Raw genomic sequence first — 15,435 nt, 5'->3', positions numbered from 1 at the left:
GTCTGTGCAGGGAAGGGAACATCGATAAATAACCCGAAGGGTGCTCTCAAGACAAGCATTTCCAGTCCCTCCGTGCCCACTTTTTCTGAATCCTGCCCTACGTCTCTTGCCTCCTGAAATCAGACAGTTCCCCAGGGGCCTCAGAGACTTTCTGGAGACTTGCCAATCACCAGATAGTAGACATTTTCCTTCGGGAGGCCTCATGCCGCCTTAATGCCAGTGCCATCATGCTGATCCCTAGCAGTATTAGGGGACGCTGAGGTCCTGCCTTTTGGGAGAAGATGGCTTGAGGCTGCCAGGCAACCCCAGGGAGGGCAGATCTTTCCTTCCTCCAGACTTTAATGTCTGGCCCTTTCTGGGTAGAGGAGGGAGCCCAGACACAAAATACGGCTAAAGAGGCAAGCCCACCACCCTCACCCAACCTGGAAACCCCTCCATCCTTTCTCCTTAGATCTATCCTTATGAACTGCTGCTGGTGACCACAAGAGGAAGAAACCGACTGCCCAAGGATGTGGACCGGACGCGTTTAGAGGTACGTATAGAAAACTGAGCAGGAGCCTTTGGGTTTGAAGGGATTCCAGAAGTTGCTGGTCTAGCTCAGCTTGAAAGAATTGGATGGAATGAAAGCCTTTAAGGTCACACAGCTTGTTGAAAAAGCAGAGACTCCAACCCAGTTTCCTTATCCCAAGACTGTTCCATGGTCTTCTGTGCTGCCTCCTCAATTCAGTTAGCATCTGTGGTGCACAGCTACGGTGTGTCCCTACTTGGGGCTGATGCTTCCGGAGACATAAGAGGAGAGCTAGGCTCAGTCCCTGCCCTCAAGGGGCATGCAGGCTGGTTGAAAAGAAGAAATGCAGCACTGGTTTTACACAGGACTGATCAGAAAACCAGTGCTGTGATGGGGAGGATGGGAGAGGCAGCACTGTGCAGAGGGTAAACGCATAAGGAGGTCTCGAGCCAGACTCCCCAGCTTCCAGCCCTGATCCTGCCAAGCCTAAGTGGGCAGCCTGGCCACATGACAACCTCTCTAAGCCTTAGTTTTCTCCTCGGTAAAGTGGGGGTGATTGTTGTGCTTCTCTCAAGTTGCCAAGTGACATAAATGAGACAGTGCACAAAGAGCCCGCGACACAGAGTCTGGCAGTGAACTGAGTAGTAAGTACTCCACAGATGTTCGATTGCTGTTATTCAGAGAAGACCACTAAGGCTGGGCTGGTTGACATAGGCTTCCAGCGAGAGGAGGGATTTGGATGGACTCTGAAGATGTGCAGGTCTGAATGGATGGAGAGAGGGAGAAAAGCATCCTGAAGAGTGGGAATAGCATCAATAAAGGCACAGAGGTGGCCTGAGCATGGCAGTGGGCTCTTGAGCAGGCTAGTCCAGAGGGTGTGGAGTTCGAGTCCCTGGTCACCTCTGATCCAGGAGCGCCCTCTGCCCTTTCTACCCCAGTGCATCTCCCTGCCTCTCCTTCTCCCTCGAATGCCCTTCCCATCTTTCCAGCCCCCTACTCCTCAGGGCTCCATTCTAGTGATGCCTGTGTCCCAAAGCCCCCTAAACTTTCCTGAGGATATGTCGCTCTCCTCTTCCTCCAGCCCTGTGTCCAGAGGACAGATCAAACACCTCTCCCTCTCCTTTGTATCAGATCATCGAGCTATCCATCGCCTCTGCCTGACAAAGACTGTCTGTCATCTACCACAGGGCCTGGACTAGGAGGGGTGTCAGGAGATGTTTGTAGAATTGAATTCAGGCTTCTAAGAGAGGATGCTTGGCACTCCTTGGGAATAGCGTATCAACCACCCTTGACCTTACTGCTGAAGAATTCGCCCAGAGTAGAAGGTCAGGGCATTAGGAGGAGAATGCGAATAGGCCAGGAAGCTCTGCAGGTCTTTCCAGCTCTAGCATGCCGAGTTAGCAGCCAAAGAAAATGATGATTCTTCCCACATTTGTAACAAGGTCCTGCTTTACTGTCTGGCAGTGAGCGTCTGCCGGTGCTGAAGGACAGCTCCCATGGCAGCTCAGTGAAGCCAGCATTAAGGGACGGAAGGAAATGTTCAGGAGCCTGATTCGTCCTGGAGGACCACTTGCTCCCCTACATCCTCCAGGACACCCAGAAGCTCAGACCTGGGAAGCTCAACCTTCACTAAGCATCAGAATCACCCAGGGAGCTTTTTAGAAATATCAATACAAGGCCTCACCCTAGACCAATTAAATCACAATCTGGGGAAGGAGCTCAGGCATCAGTTTTTTTCAGAGGCTCCCAGGGATGTCTAACATAGCCTGAGCTGAGACCACAGGGCTACAGACCCTGCCCTAGCCCCTTGCATCAGTTCAAGGAGGGGACTGAAGAAGGAACACCCTGACTCTGTCCTCAGGGAGCTCATAGTGTAGATATTCATTCATCCAATAAATATTTATTGAAAGCCTGTTATATATACCAGGTACTGTTCTAGGGGCTTGTAATATATCAGTGAACAAAATAAGGACCCCCACCCTCTTGGAGCTGGCCTTCTTGTGTGAGGAGCAAGACAGTAAATGACACAAATAATAAACAAATGATACAGTACGAAGGTAATAGGGATAAGGGAAAAATTGAAAGGAGAGCAGAGTGGGGGGGAGTGGGAGTGGAGGGGTGAGTTGCAGTTTTAAATGGGGTGGTCAGAGTGGACCTCACTGAAAACATGACATGTGAGCAAAGATTTGAAGTAGATGAGGAGTTAGCCATGCTTATATAAGGAGGAAGAGCATCAGGCAGAGGGAGCAGCCACTGCCAAGGCCCTGATGCAGGAGCGAGCCTGCTGTGCTTGAGGATGGCAGGAGGTGAGTGTGCCTGGGGTCACATGAGCACAGGAGAGAAGAAGAGGAGGAGATGAAGTCAAAGGAAACAGGGACCAACCAATCACACTATGTGACAGACACATGAAGAGGTCATTGCAATAGTGAGGGCAACCCGCAACTGAGGCTTCTCATGTGCTGACCTGTATCCTCTCATTCACCCTCACAGTAGCCACGAGGTAGGTACTAGGATGCTCCCTCTTTCCAGAAGAGGAAATTGAGGCTCAGTGAGGTGAAGTAACTTGCTGAAGGTCACGCACCCATAGCTGCCTGCTCTAAAGTCTCTGCTTGTAAGCTCCGTGCTTTCAAGTCTGTGGTGAATGTCAAGTGGACAGGGCGGGCTTTGGGTGCTCTGAGAACTCGCGAGAGAAAGGAGGCTCCAGCTGGCCCCTCACAGAGGGAGAGAAGAAAGCCTCGGTCTCCTTCAGGGTGTCCTACTGTGGGCGCTTCTTGAGTTGAGTCTGCCGTTCTTTTATATCGAGACTCGTAAAAAAGATTTTTGAACACAGTAGAGAAAACTAGCTAGAAAATCCATAGTAACCACCACCCTCCAACCGAAAAAAAGAAGAAATGAGACTGAATTACAGTTTCCCTCAGTCTTTACTATGGAAGGAACAGAGATGAGGACTCCCTCATAGGCAGATTATTCTTCAACACTCACTTGAGTCAGAGTAAAACGAGTATGGACAAGTTCATAGCATGAAGTCTAGACTGGCGGAGACTTAAGGTATGACAACCAAATGTGACGCGAGGACGCTGCTCCTTACTGCAACAACCCGTGTTCCACATAAACGTAAGAAGACGTTTTTGAGACAATTAGGGGGATTTTCTTGTGGACGGATATTAGGTAATTCTGAGGAATTATGGTCATTTCTTTCTTAGGTTTTCTCCTGGCGTAGTGGTTATGTGAGAAAATATCCAGTATATTTTGAGATGCACACTGAAGAACATAGGAATGAATTGACACAGTGTCTAGGGTTTGCCTTAAAATGCTTCAGCAAAGGAAATAGGTGAAGCCAATGTGGCAAACTCTTGATAATTATTGACTCTGGGTAATGGGCATGGGTGTGCATTGTACTATTTTCGTTCTTTTGTGTATTTTTGAAATTTTTCATATTAGAAAGACTTACTTATGAGTTTTTATTTGAGGAATACTGGCCCTGAGCTTACTTCCATGCCCATCTTCCTCCTTTATATGTGGGACACCTGCCACAGCATGGCTTGATAAGCAGTATGTAGGTCTGCACCTGGGGTCCAAACCGAGAAGCCCAGGCCGCCAAAGTGGAGCACACGAACTTAACCATTACACCACCAGGCCGGCCCCTTATTTATGAATTTTTAATGGGGCTGACCAAGATGGGCAGTGGGAGCGCACTGTGTTTGGAGTCAGAAGGCCTGGCTTTTGGCCTCAGCTCTGCTACTTACCCAGCCTCCCTCCCTCCTGCCCACCCTCTCTCTTGATCAAGTAAGTCATTTTAATTTTCAGACTTTTGATTTTCTCCTCTTTCAATTGACAGAAATAATTCGTGGTTTTCAGGGTGATTGGAAGAATTAAATGAACAAATTCAGATGGATGTACAGTCCTGTGCTATTGGGCATAACACAAATGCAGTGTAAGGAACTGTCGGTGTTATTAAGTACTGTTGAGTGTTGAAAACTCAATGCAAAGTCACCAGCAGCCAATGATATCTATCAAAGGTATCAAAGTTACCTCTGCTTGAAGTTCAGGAAATGTGGCCAAAATATTAGTTCACAGTCACAATGGGCCAGAGAACTAGCTAATTATTGTCTGGCCGTATACATAAATTCTCAATGAGTCTCCTTCAATACCCAATTAGCTAATGTAATTGCTACCAACAGATCATCTCAATGATTCCAGTAAGTTTTCAGGCAGGATGTATGCCATATATTTCTCTCTTTAAACATAATTTTAAGTTTCATTTTGAAAATTTTTCAGACCTCCAGAAAAGTTGCTAGAATAGTAAAATGAACACCCATCTACCCTTCACCCAAATGCACCAATTGTTAACATTTTGGTAAATTTTCAGTGCCATATATTTCTAACTCTAAAAGCTTTTGACAATGTGTCAACTTTCAAGGCTGCTTGGAAGGGACTGAGGGGAGGCAGGAAGGAGGGACGTCAGGCAGAAAGGGGTTAAAAAAAACCTGCCATGGAATTCAGAACAATGTTTTATTATATGACATATTTGTTTTCATGTAAGAAGGAGATGAAAGGACATTTCAGTGGATGGAGAAATATGAACAGTAATTTTTTTCTCATTGACTGGCCCAAGAAACAGCCTTCCAGATCATTTGTAAAAATATTATTAAGGGAAAGTACATGCTAAAATCCTTTTTCTTCCAAAGGAGAGAGGGAGAGCATTAATCTGTATACACTCCTAGACACAGAATACATGGAGCAGGGATGCAGAAAGGTGAGGTCAACCAGGATGCATCGAGGGGCACTTAGGTGAAGCCGAAGTCCCACCTGCATCTTGGGCGGAGGCAGCCTCTCCACCCAGAACAGCTACAGAGGCCCCTCCAAGGAAACAGTCATTCACGTGTTCACCCATTCAACAAATATTCATCACACACCTTCCGTGGGTCAGATACTGTGCAGGGCACAGGGTGCCCAGAGGAAACACACAGGGACCGCTCCTGCCTCTGCCTGCCCCCAGCCTACACCACACGTCCTCAAGCTTTCCCTCTCTGTCCCCTCCCACCTCCTTTCAGCGCCACCTGTCCCAGGAGGAGTTCTACCAGGTCTTCGGCATGACCATCTCCGAGTTTGACCGGCTGGCCCTCTGGAAGAGGAATGAACTGAAGAAGCAAGCCCGGCTGTTCTAGGCAGAGGCTCTATAAATATATATGCATTTATATAAAGATATATGTAAAATCTCTATACCGAAGCTCCGTATAATCCTCTCTTGTGGAATGGGACATGCTGCCTGCCATGAAACTTCCTTTTCTGTACTGTCAGGCAAGCCCACGTCATTGAGATATTTTTATGCTCCTCACTTTCTCTTTTCTAAGTGCAATGGGGTTTGGGAAGGGATTTGAGGGGACTCCCATCCTTTTACTGGGGACCCTTTTTATACTGAAACATCTGTCCTACCTTGAGTCCCCCAAGGTCCAGCTCTCCTTTCTAAAGGAGGTGCCTCCAGGAGTCCCTCTTCTCTCCGCTCCTTGGCTCTTTTCCCTAGGCTCAAGGGCGGATGCTGACCAAGCAGTTTTCACACCTTACTGGCCCCAGAGGGGCCCTCCCATGGGACGATCCACAGCGATCTCCCAAAGTCACAGAGCACCTTTGAGAGCACTGAAGGGTTTTCTCATCACCCCCAATTTGGAGCTCGGTGCTCTCTGGGGGTGATGCATTGGAAGTGTGGGCCTCAGATCTACTGGTTATGGCAGTAAACACAAGTGGACCAGACCTTGGCCACTCTGCAGCTCTTCAACCCTCCTCCTTCTGCCCTTGATCCTAACCTCTCCCTGGTCCCAATCTGTGGCTCATGTAGAAAAAGAAAAGGCACTTCCCTTCCCTCCACCACTTCAACTGCCCCCTTAGTGTGGCCCTGACTGGACAACCAGAGGGAAGGAGTGGAAGCCGGGAGCAGGAGACAGAGCAGGGCACCTGTTAGAATTGGAGCTGCGGGACCTCTTGGGACCCTCCTCTCACCCTCACTGCTCCCAGCACCTCCTGACCATTCCCCCTGTCGAGGAGAGGCCCATTATTGCAGCCGGTATTCTTCAGCCTTACTACAATCTATGTGCCTGACAACTCAACACACCACAGGGCTAACGTTCCCACCACAGCTCCAACTGAACAACTGGACAGGTGTCCTCTAATGCTCTTCTAAAGGTGATACCCACCCTGTCCCAAAGAAAGGTTCTTGGTCTATACCTGCTGGTCCCTGGGCTGGCAGGGCATCCCTCCCAGACCCCCACCAGTCCTCGACTCCCACTGCAACGTTGGTCGTGTTTCCTGGGGAAAACTTGCCAAGTAATGGCTGCTTATGAGATTCCAAAATGGCACATGGGCCAACACTGCTCATGATCCTCCCAGATCTGCCCAGGGGCTGCCTTTCCTGCCTCCTTGCTTCTGGAACAGAGGTGAAAGCTTAACCTCTCCTTCCCTCCCCAAACCTTTGGCCCTGAGTTGGTGATGTCTGGTGGGGTCTGTTTCTTCCTGGAGATGCTTTGAGTCAGACCATTTTGAGGTCCTGGAGGAATGATGAAGGAGAAGAAATGACAATTCTGTCTCTCAAGAGGCTGGTGATGTGACGTGGCAAATGTAGAACTGACTTCAATTCAACGAACCCTCACTGAGCACCTGCTGACGCTGAGCACCTGCTGTATACTGAGCACTGAACGGGGTGGGAGATGGGAACACTGAGATGATCGACATGGGTTGGTCTGGGGGGCATGCCAGCTAATAATGGGTATTGGAAGGTATGTCCCCAAACAGGATGGATGTAAGGCAGAAAGTGATAGGAGACAGCATGAGAAAGTGTTTGTAACATTACTGAAAGGCATATGTAGTCGGTGCAGACCAAGGAAAGCTTTCTGGAAGAGATTGCATTTGAGCAAAATTCAGGAAAGAGCTTTGTAAACTGGGGGAAGATGGTAACTTGAAAGGGTAACAGGATGAGGGGCCGGAAGGGAGGTCTAAGTTGCTCTCATTTAAAATGTCAACCCTCTCTGCCACTTCTCTTTTTGGCCAATGTCTTTCATCTGTCCTAACCCTTTAGAAATGTCCCCAGCAAGATGCAATCATTGAAACTGCCTCATTATCACTGGTTGAGAACTTGGCGAGATTAAAGAGCTTTTGTTATTGTTGTTGGATATTTTTGTTTCCCATAAAAGCACATAATTTCAACCCAGACCCGTGTTCTTCTGTTGTTTCTAGTGTGAGTGGAAATGAGCGACATGGGAGGTGGCTGAACCATGCACATTTTTCAAAATAAAAGAGACTAGAGAGCAGCTCTCTCTTGGCCTCAGTTTCTCCTGTGAAATAAGAAAGTTTGATAAGGCAAGCATGACCCAGATTGTTTCCTGCAGAACGCAGGGTCCTGCAAGATGGTAGAGGATGTTCCAGCAACAAATAAGGTTCTGTGATCAAAAAATAACAATGATAATACTAGTTGCTCACTATTATTAAGTACCAAGAGTGTGTCAAGTTCTGTGTGGAGGGCTTTACACCCACTATCCATCGAAGCCTCTGTAAGGACCTGAGAGGTACCGTTATTCTTATCTCCATCCTGTAGAGGAGGAAACAGCTTTGAAGAAGACACATAATTACCATGGTGGAGCCAGGAGCCAATTCCAGCGCATCTGACTTGCAGCTGCAAGTAAAGCGCGCCTTCTTAAAAGTAGCTTAAACAACGAGAGCACAGATGGCCTTGCGCAACCAGAAGTCCAAGATGCAGGGCTGATCAAGTCACCAGCTCAGTGATGCCATCAGGAGCCCAAGTTCTTTGCATCTCTTCACTCCGCCATCATCAGCACATTGGCTTCTGTCCTCAGCTGTGTCCACTCATGTTTTCAAGATGCTTCTGTGGCTCCAGGCATCATGTCCTCACACAGTCGCATTGAAAATACAGAAAAGAAATTTCCTTTTGTGTGTCTCTCTTAATCAGAGAAACTTTCCCAGAAGTCCTCAGTAGACTTCTCAGGTCCTACTGGCAGAACTAGGGAAGAGGCCCAGGCCCTTGCTGCAAAGAAGGCTGGGAAATTAAGTATTTGGCATTTTCAGCCGCTGTAGTGGGAGGCCAGCACCCTGCTGACAAAGAAGAGAGATGGGGCAGCTGAGGAATGGCCTCTGGGTAAGTCAATCACAGTGTCTCTGCCACAGCCGCTGTGCCAATACAGAGCACACTATGTCCTTCCCCTTAGAGACTCAAGGTCCCTTTTCAACAGTCCTGCAAAGTCCTACATGACCTTTGTTTAATCCACTGTCTCATTAACTAACTTGACATAACTCTGTTTAAGGAATGTTGGACTAACTGTATTTTATCTTTTCTAAGATGAGACTTTTTTCACATTTTGACATCTCTAAAGATGAGGTGTGGCTTACAAGTAGCTCCTTTCCTGACCTCTCATTCTATGATTCTTTAAAAATAACCAATTCTATCATCCCCACCACGGCCCCTCCAGACAGGTACCTCAAACATGCAAAAGGATACTCCAGAATGTTCCTTTACTCCCTGCCTCCACACACACCCAACAAATATTCACTTGGGAGCATCTGCTGCCAGGCAGGAGCACTGAAGATACAACAGTGTGCAAGGCAGGTATGAGCTCTCATTTGGCTCTGGTCTAGAGGAGGAAACAGATTGTAAATAAGTAAACAGGAAAGAGGTGGCACACGAAGATAACTGCTCAGAGACAAGAAATAGGTGCCGGAGAGAGGAGCAAAAAGGAAGTCGCTTCAAATACTCACTGAAGGATATACATGAAGTACCCATGGGAAAAGTGGGAGTGGGAGCATTCTAGGCACAGAGAACAACATATGCAAAGGCACTGGGGTGGGTAAGAGCTTGGTGTATTTAAGGAACTAAAAGTGCCTGTGAGGACAGAGTGGAGCAAGTGAAGAGGAGACTAGGAGATTAGAAGAGGTGGCGAGGCAGTCAGGGGCCAGAACACACAGAGGGCCTAGAAGGACACTTCTCATTCACTCAGGCTTTGTCGACATTATCTGGCTTGCACTGTGGTTGTTAACCTACTGGAAGCAGGGAGAATCACTCTAAGCCTTGCTACTCTGTGGTCCCCAACCAGCAGCTTTGGAGTCACCAGGGAGCTTGTGAGGAATGCAGAATCTCAGGTCCCACTCCCAACCCACTCAATTCTCATCTGTATTTTAATAAGACCCCCATGTGAGTCACACACATATCGAAGATTGAGAAACACTGCTCTAAACCATCATCCTTTTATGGACAGACACAGCAACATTTTGTGTCAGGCTTTCTGAAGTTCTAGAAGGGAGCCTTTTCCTCATGCAGGTAACTTTTTGGACACTGGAGGGCAACCTTACATTAATAAGGCAGAACACGACTTGGGGGGTAACAAATCACAGAAGGTTAGAGCTTAAAGCCAATACAATGACCGCACTTTGCAGCCACAAAAACAGGCCCACGGAGGGTTTGAGCTGATGATGACAAGCAGGCAGCTCACCCCAACCTCCTCGTCCTCACCAGGCACCTGGTGTGGAAACATGGGGACCGGCTGTGGACAGCGTCAGCAGCTACAGCTGGCCACTGAACAGAGCCCAATGCAGAGTAGAAGGCTTAAAATTCAAGGGAAACAAAAGCACTGCTAAAATCCATAGCAGTTAACATTGCAGAATTATGCCAACTCTGTTAGTGCCCCACGTGGAATTAAGTTTTAAACGCTTCATTTCACATCAGACTTTGACTTGCTAAAAATCTCGACCACACAGTGATAAACACCTGCTTACATACACAGCCATGAGCGGCTGCCAAGCCTTTTGGAAGCCCTGGAGTGAGACTGTAAATAAATAAAATCCAGAACCATGACGATGGGGCCAGCCTCTCATTACACTCAAGAGCCCACTCGCCTCTCCACCTGGCCGGGTCCAGTTGACACGGGGGCCCAGGCAGGAGAAACCAGAGGCCTGCGGTAACCCCAGGCTTAGTCCACAGGGCAAATTAGGGCCAAATGTGCTGATTAATCAGGTCAAAAAGTAAGGTGACATCTATGCCCATGACCACCTCGCGGGGAACTATCCCAGTGTTTCCCAAATTTCAGTCACTCCACCACCACCCTCACAATTTTCATCAGATGATTATTTACTTAATGCTATCTACGTGATATTTTTCTTTCAGTTGACTCATACCTGACATTTCTATTGTAAGCAATATCAGCGAAATTATGGGTTCATAAAGACCGATTATATGCTGTTAATGCAAATTCAAATAAATTCATAACTCTTCCAATATGTTGGTCTGTGTGCCATCTAAACATGTCTCACATTTTCACCAATAGTCTGAATTCCACACTTGGGGAAACACCGTTCTCTTTGATGGAAGTGGGAGGGGAGAAGGCAACCTGTGTCCCCTTGGTTTTTGCACCATGACGGGTCCTTGGGGAACCAAAGAGAAAATGATCTGAAGATGCTGCAGAGAGAAGAGAACACAAGCTACTTTGACAGTCAAGCAGAACCTGATTAAGCCCCACCCTCCTCAGAGCCAAGACCCTCATTTCCCACGGCTGGTCCCCAGGCACCATGCCAGCAGCGAGTCCTTGCCGAGGTTTTCGCTGGACGTGTCTTCCCCAGCTGCTCTGGTTGTGAAGGCTTTCCCTTCATGGGCACTGCCCCGAGCTGCAGCAGGAACCGATAGCACCAGGCTAGACTCAGCCTCCCTGAGTGTAAATCTCAGCCTCACCGTTTACTCGGCATGGATTATGAGCTGAATTGTGTCCCCCTAAATTTATATATTGAAGCCCTAAGCCCAGCACCTCAGAATGTGGCTGTATTTAGAAATAGGGCCCTTAAAGAGGTGACTCAGGGGCCGGCCCAGTGGAATAGCAGTTAAGTTTGCGCCCTCTGCTTCAGTGGCCCTGGGTTCACCTGTTCAGATCCTGGGCGCAGACCCATGTGCCGCTTATCAAGCCATGCTGTGGCAGGCAACCTACATATACAGTAGAGGAAGATGGGCACGGATGTTAGCTCAGGACCAATCTTCCTCAGCAAAAAGAGGAGGATTGGCAGCAGATGTTAGCTCAGGGCTAATCTTCCTAAAAGAAAAAAAAAGGTGATTAAGTTAAAATGAGACCGTTAAGGTGGATCCTACCCAATCTGACTGGTGTCCTTATGAGAGGATATGAGGACGCATAGAGATACCAGGGATGCAGGTGCACAGAGGAAAGACCGTGTGCAGGGGCAGCAAGGCAGCAGCCGTCTGCAAGCCAAGGGGAGGGGGCTCAGAGGAAACCAACTCTGCTGGCACCTTGATCTTGGACATCAGCCTCCAGAACTGAGAAAATAAACATCTGTTGTTTAAGCCACCCCGTCTGTGGTGTTTTGTCACGGCAGCCCTAGCAAATAGACACAACACATGAAACTACACTTGCAAGATAGGAATGAGAGCACTTATTTCATAGGGTGGTGAGGACTGATGACGTGCTTCAGGGACAGCCCCTGGCTGCAGTGCAGGTGCACGTGTGACGGCTCAGCACCTCCCTGGTCCTTCGATCAGGCAGTTTACCCAGACCGTGAGCGCCCCCTCTGGGCCGGGCTGGAATGACAGGGAGAGAGCCATGCTTTCTCCCCTGGAGCCTCCACCCGTAGAAGCGTGCAGGGCTGGAGCTGCGGTGGCCCCTTTGCCACGGAATGGCAGAGACCACCCGAAAATGAAGACTAAACAGAGGAAGGCAGAGTCAGGAGGTGGAGAGAAAGTAGTGACTGCCCTGTTTGCATTCCTGGATCTGAGCTTGCCTTAAAGCCAGCTTCACCTCTTCAGCTCCCCTCATTACCGTCTGAGTGAGGAAATTCTCTTGTTGGTTTAAGCTGGTTTGAGTTGTGACTCTGTCACTTGCCATCAAAGGAGTTGTGACAAAGACACTGGCTCCCTGAGGGAATTGGTCTTGACGGTGGATTGTCAAATGCATACCTTTGCTGTCTGTGAGACAGAGAGTGATCACAATTTAAACAGTGCAGGCATCGGCCCCTGAGGGAGCGTGCAGGGGGCATGGGACTCAGGAAGGAGAGCAGGCACACAGGAAGGGGTCAACTTTGCCTCGGGCAGTCACTGAAAAGTGCTTATCAGGCCAGGACCAAGGGCCTTCTTGTTTCCAAAGCCCTCTGTGGATAAAGAATTTATTGTCCTACAGAAGAAATGTGACTGCCTCTCTAACACATGGGGTGTCTCCTTCACCTGAACAGGAAGAAATGATCCTGAGCAATTTGTCCTTCTGACAAAATAACAGCACTATTTAATTTTTAAACCTACATACGAAACGCCACCTCTTAACAGACTCTGGGTAACAGGAGCTGGAAGCTGGGTAGTCGTTGCATGCGAGAGTGTCAGGTGTTCCTGCCGGGAAGGAGGGACCCGGCAGAATCTATCACACGTCCAGTGGTTTGATTTACATGAAACTCCCTGCAGGGGGCAGTCTGGCTGTGTGGCTGAGAGTTCAGCTTCCTTTAATGTTTCCACGAGCCTCTGACAGCTTCTCCAGAGGAAACTCACATTGATTACAATAACAGCTCACACTTCCGACAATGGGTCAGGCCCTGTGCTGGACTTTATATGTCTCATTTAACCCTCTGGGCATTACTTTTACCCTCATTTTACCGATGAGGGAATTGAGCCCTTGATAAGTAATTCATTCAAGCTTTCACGGCTGTGTGTGGCAGAGCCTGAACTTGAACTCAGGTGACATCAGGGCTGCATATCACTCCTGGTTCTGCCTCTGAGGTCTGGTGTGATTTCAGGCAAGATTTCTTGCCCCCTCAGCCTCAGTTGCCTCGTCTGACAAACCAAGGGACCAGACTGGCTAGTCTCTCAGGCTTCTCTCAGCTCTAAGGGTTTTCCAGCTCCAGGCTTAAGAAGTTCCCTTTGGCCCTCTGCAGCCTGGTGTCAGCCTGCAGGCTAGAGGTGAAGATGGGGATGCAGCGCAGCCTTTCAGAAGAGAGGAGGCCGTGTGGCAATGTCAGGGATCGGGCCTCACCCTGGGCCCTCAGGGTGCAGGCGCCCAGAGGGACAGATGCTCCAGAAGCCTCCATGGGTTCATAATTTCCCTCAAGCCTCCACACAGGTAGCCTCTAGGCCAGATTAAGCCCAGAGGAGTGTTTTAGTTGGCTCTTGCAATGTTTTAAAACAACTGGAATTTGTTACCAACATTTTTAAATCAAGAGAGATTTTGCACTAAAATCTGGATTCCTGGGTTCTCCAGAAAAGTCTAAAGATCTGGCCACTCCAGGCCCATGTTCCCACCAGCCACACTGGTCTGAGTTGCTGGCTGCTGGGCTTTCAGATGAGACACAAGTGACCTGCTTTGCCACAGCCCCCACGACTCCCACGGCCAGCTCACACACACACCCCTCCTCTGCCTGGCTGTGTAGGCACTTCAGTCTGTGAGCCTCACTTAAGAAGCCAGGGTGCTCTAATTAGGGAAATGCAAATCGAAACTACAATGAAGTATCATGTCACACCCGTCAGAATGGCTATTACTAAAACGGCAAGAAATAACAAGTGTTGGAGAGGATGTGGAAAAAAGGGAAGCCTCAGAGACAGCTAGTGGAAATGTAAATTGGTACAGCCACTGTGGAAAAAACTACGGAGATTCCTCAAAAATTTAAAAATAGAAATATCATATGATCCAGCTATTCCGCCTCTGGGTATTTATCCAGAGAAACAAAAACACTAATTCAAAAAGATAATATGCACCTCCATGTTCACTGCAGCATTATTCACAATAGCCAAGACTTGGAAACAACCTAAGTGCCCATCAATGGATGAGTGGATAAAGAAGATGTGGTATATATATATACACAATGGAATACTACTCAGCCATAAAAAAAAGATGAAATCTTGCCATTTGTGACAACATGGATGGACCTTGAGGGTATTATGCTAAGTGAAATAAGTCAGACAGAGAAAGACAAACACTGTATGATCTCACTCATATGTAGAAGATAAACACATCCATAAGGAGAACAGATTAGTGGTTACCAGAGAAGAGGGTGGGGAGAGGGTGAAAGGGATAAAAGGGCACGTAAATATGACGATGGATGGCAGATAGACTTTTGGTGGTGAACATGATTCAGTCTGTACAGAAATCAAAATATAATGATGTACACCTGAAACTTACAGTGATATAAACTAATGTGACCTCAATTAAAAAAAAGCATCAGCAGCAACCAGGGGGCTCTTTTCTTGAGAAAGGGAGGGACAGGCTTCATGCAGCATTTGGGCATAAAACAAAAACTGCTTTCCTCTAGACACAACAGGGGCCCGGGGCTCTGTTGACCCTTGAAGCTGAGCCCTGTGGCCTGGGGACAGGTAGGAGCCCTGTGCCCTGAAACAGATACCTGAAGGTGTGACAGAAGGAGGGGTGTTCATCCATCCGTGAAACTTTTTCTCTTTCTCCCAGCAGCCGCCACTCAGATCTCTATCTGCTTTCCGGGGCCCTGGGTGGACCAGCAAGCATGTGTCATTTCCCCAGATAGGGGCTATAATGGTGACATTGTGCTGAATGAAACAAGAGAGGTTTTCATGCAGCAACCAGCAACGGGCAGACACTCGAGCAAGGGGCTCTGGGGCTCCCTCTACACAAAGGAGCTCGGGAGAGGGGCCCTGAGCTCAGGAGAAGTGCTGTGGGCTGGGCCGCATGTCCACAGTAGCACGCACTGGGGCTGGAGGCGCAGACAGTTCTCACAGAACACCTCATTGCGATCTCATTTCCCTCTGCAAATGAATAAGCAAATAAACAATCTCAGAAGATAAATGGGACCCCCCAGGACACAGGCATTAATAGAAGCCTCATGAATCCTTGAGCATTTAGGCGCTGACCACTTCACAACACTTATTACCACTTACGTGGTGCCAGGCACTGCACTAGGCTCCAGGGGTCAGGCAATGAGTA

General features: G+C 48.4%; 1 protein-coding gene across 4 annotated transcripts in view; it reads left to right on the top strand.

Moving 5' to 3' along the window:
* Positions 1-7,709, top strand: part of ABLIM3 (actin binding LIM protein family member 3) — a 108,970-nt gene extending 101,261 nt beyond the window's left edge. For all 4 annotated transcript variants that reach the window (XM_046666318.1, XM_046666317.1, XM_046666314.1 and 1 more), the window contains 2 exons: positions 452-532; positions 5,563-7,709. In XM_046666318.1, the coding sequence (XP_046522274.1) occupies positions 452-532; positions 5,563-5,676 (195 nt within the window). In that variant the 3' untranslated portion in view covers positions 5,677-7,709. The remainder of the gene's footprint in view (positions 1-451; positions 533-5,562) is intronic.
* Positions 7,710-15,435: the final 7,726 nt, after the last annotated feature.

This window comes from Equus quagga, chromosome 7 (genome assembly GCF_021613505.1).
Source record: "Equus quagga isolate Etosha38 chromosome 7, UCLA_HA_Equagga_1.0, whole genome shotgun sequence".
NCBI lineage: Eukaryota > Metazoa > Chordata > Mammalia > Perissodactyla > Equidae > Equus > Equus quagga.
The sequence above is the reverse complement of the archived record's forward strand: the minus strand, read 5'-3'. Positions and strand labels throughout refer to the sequence as shown.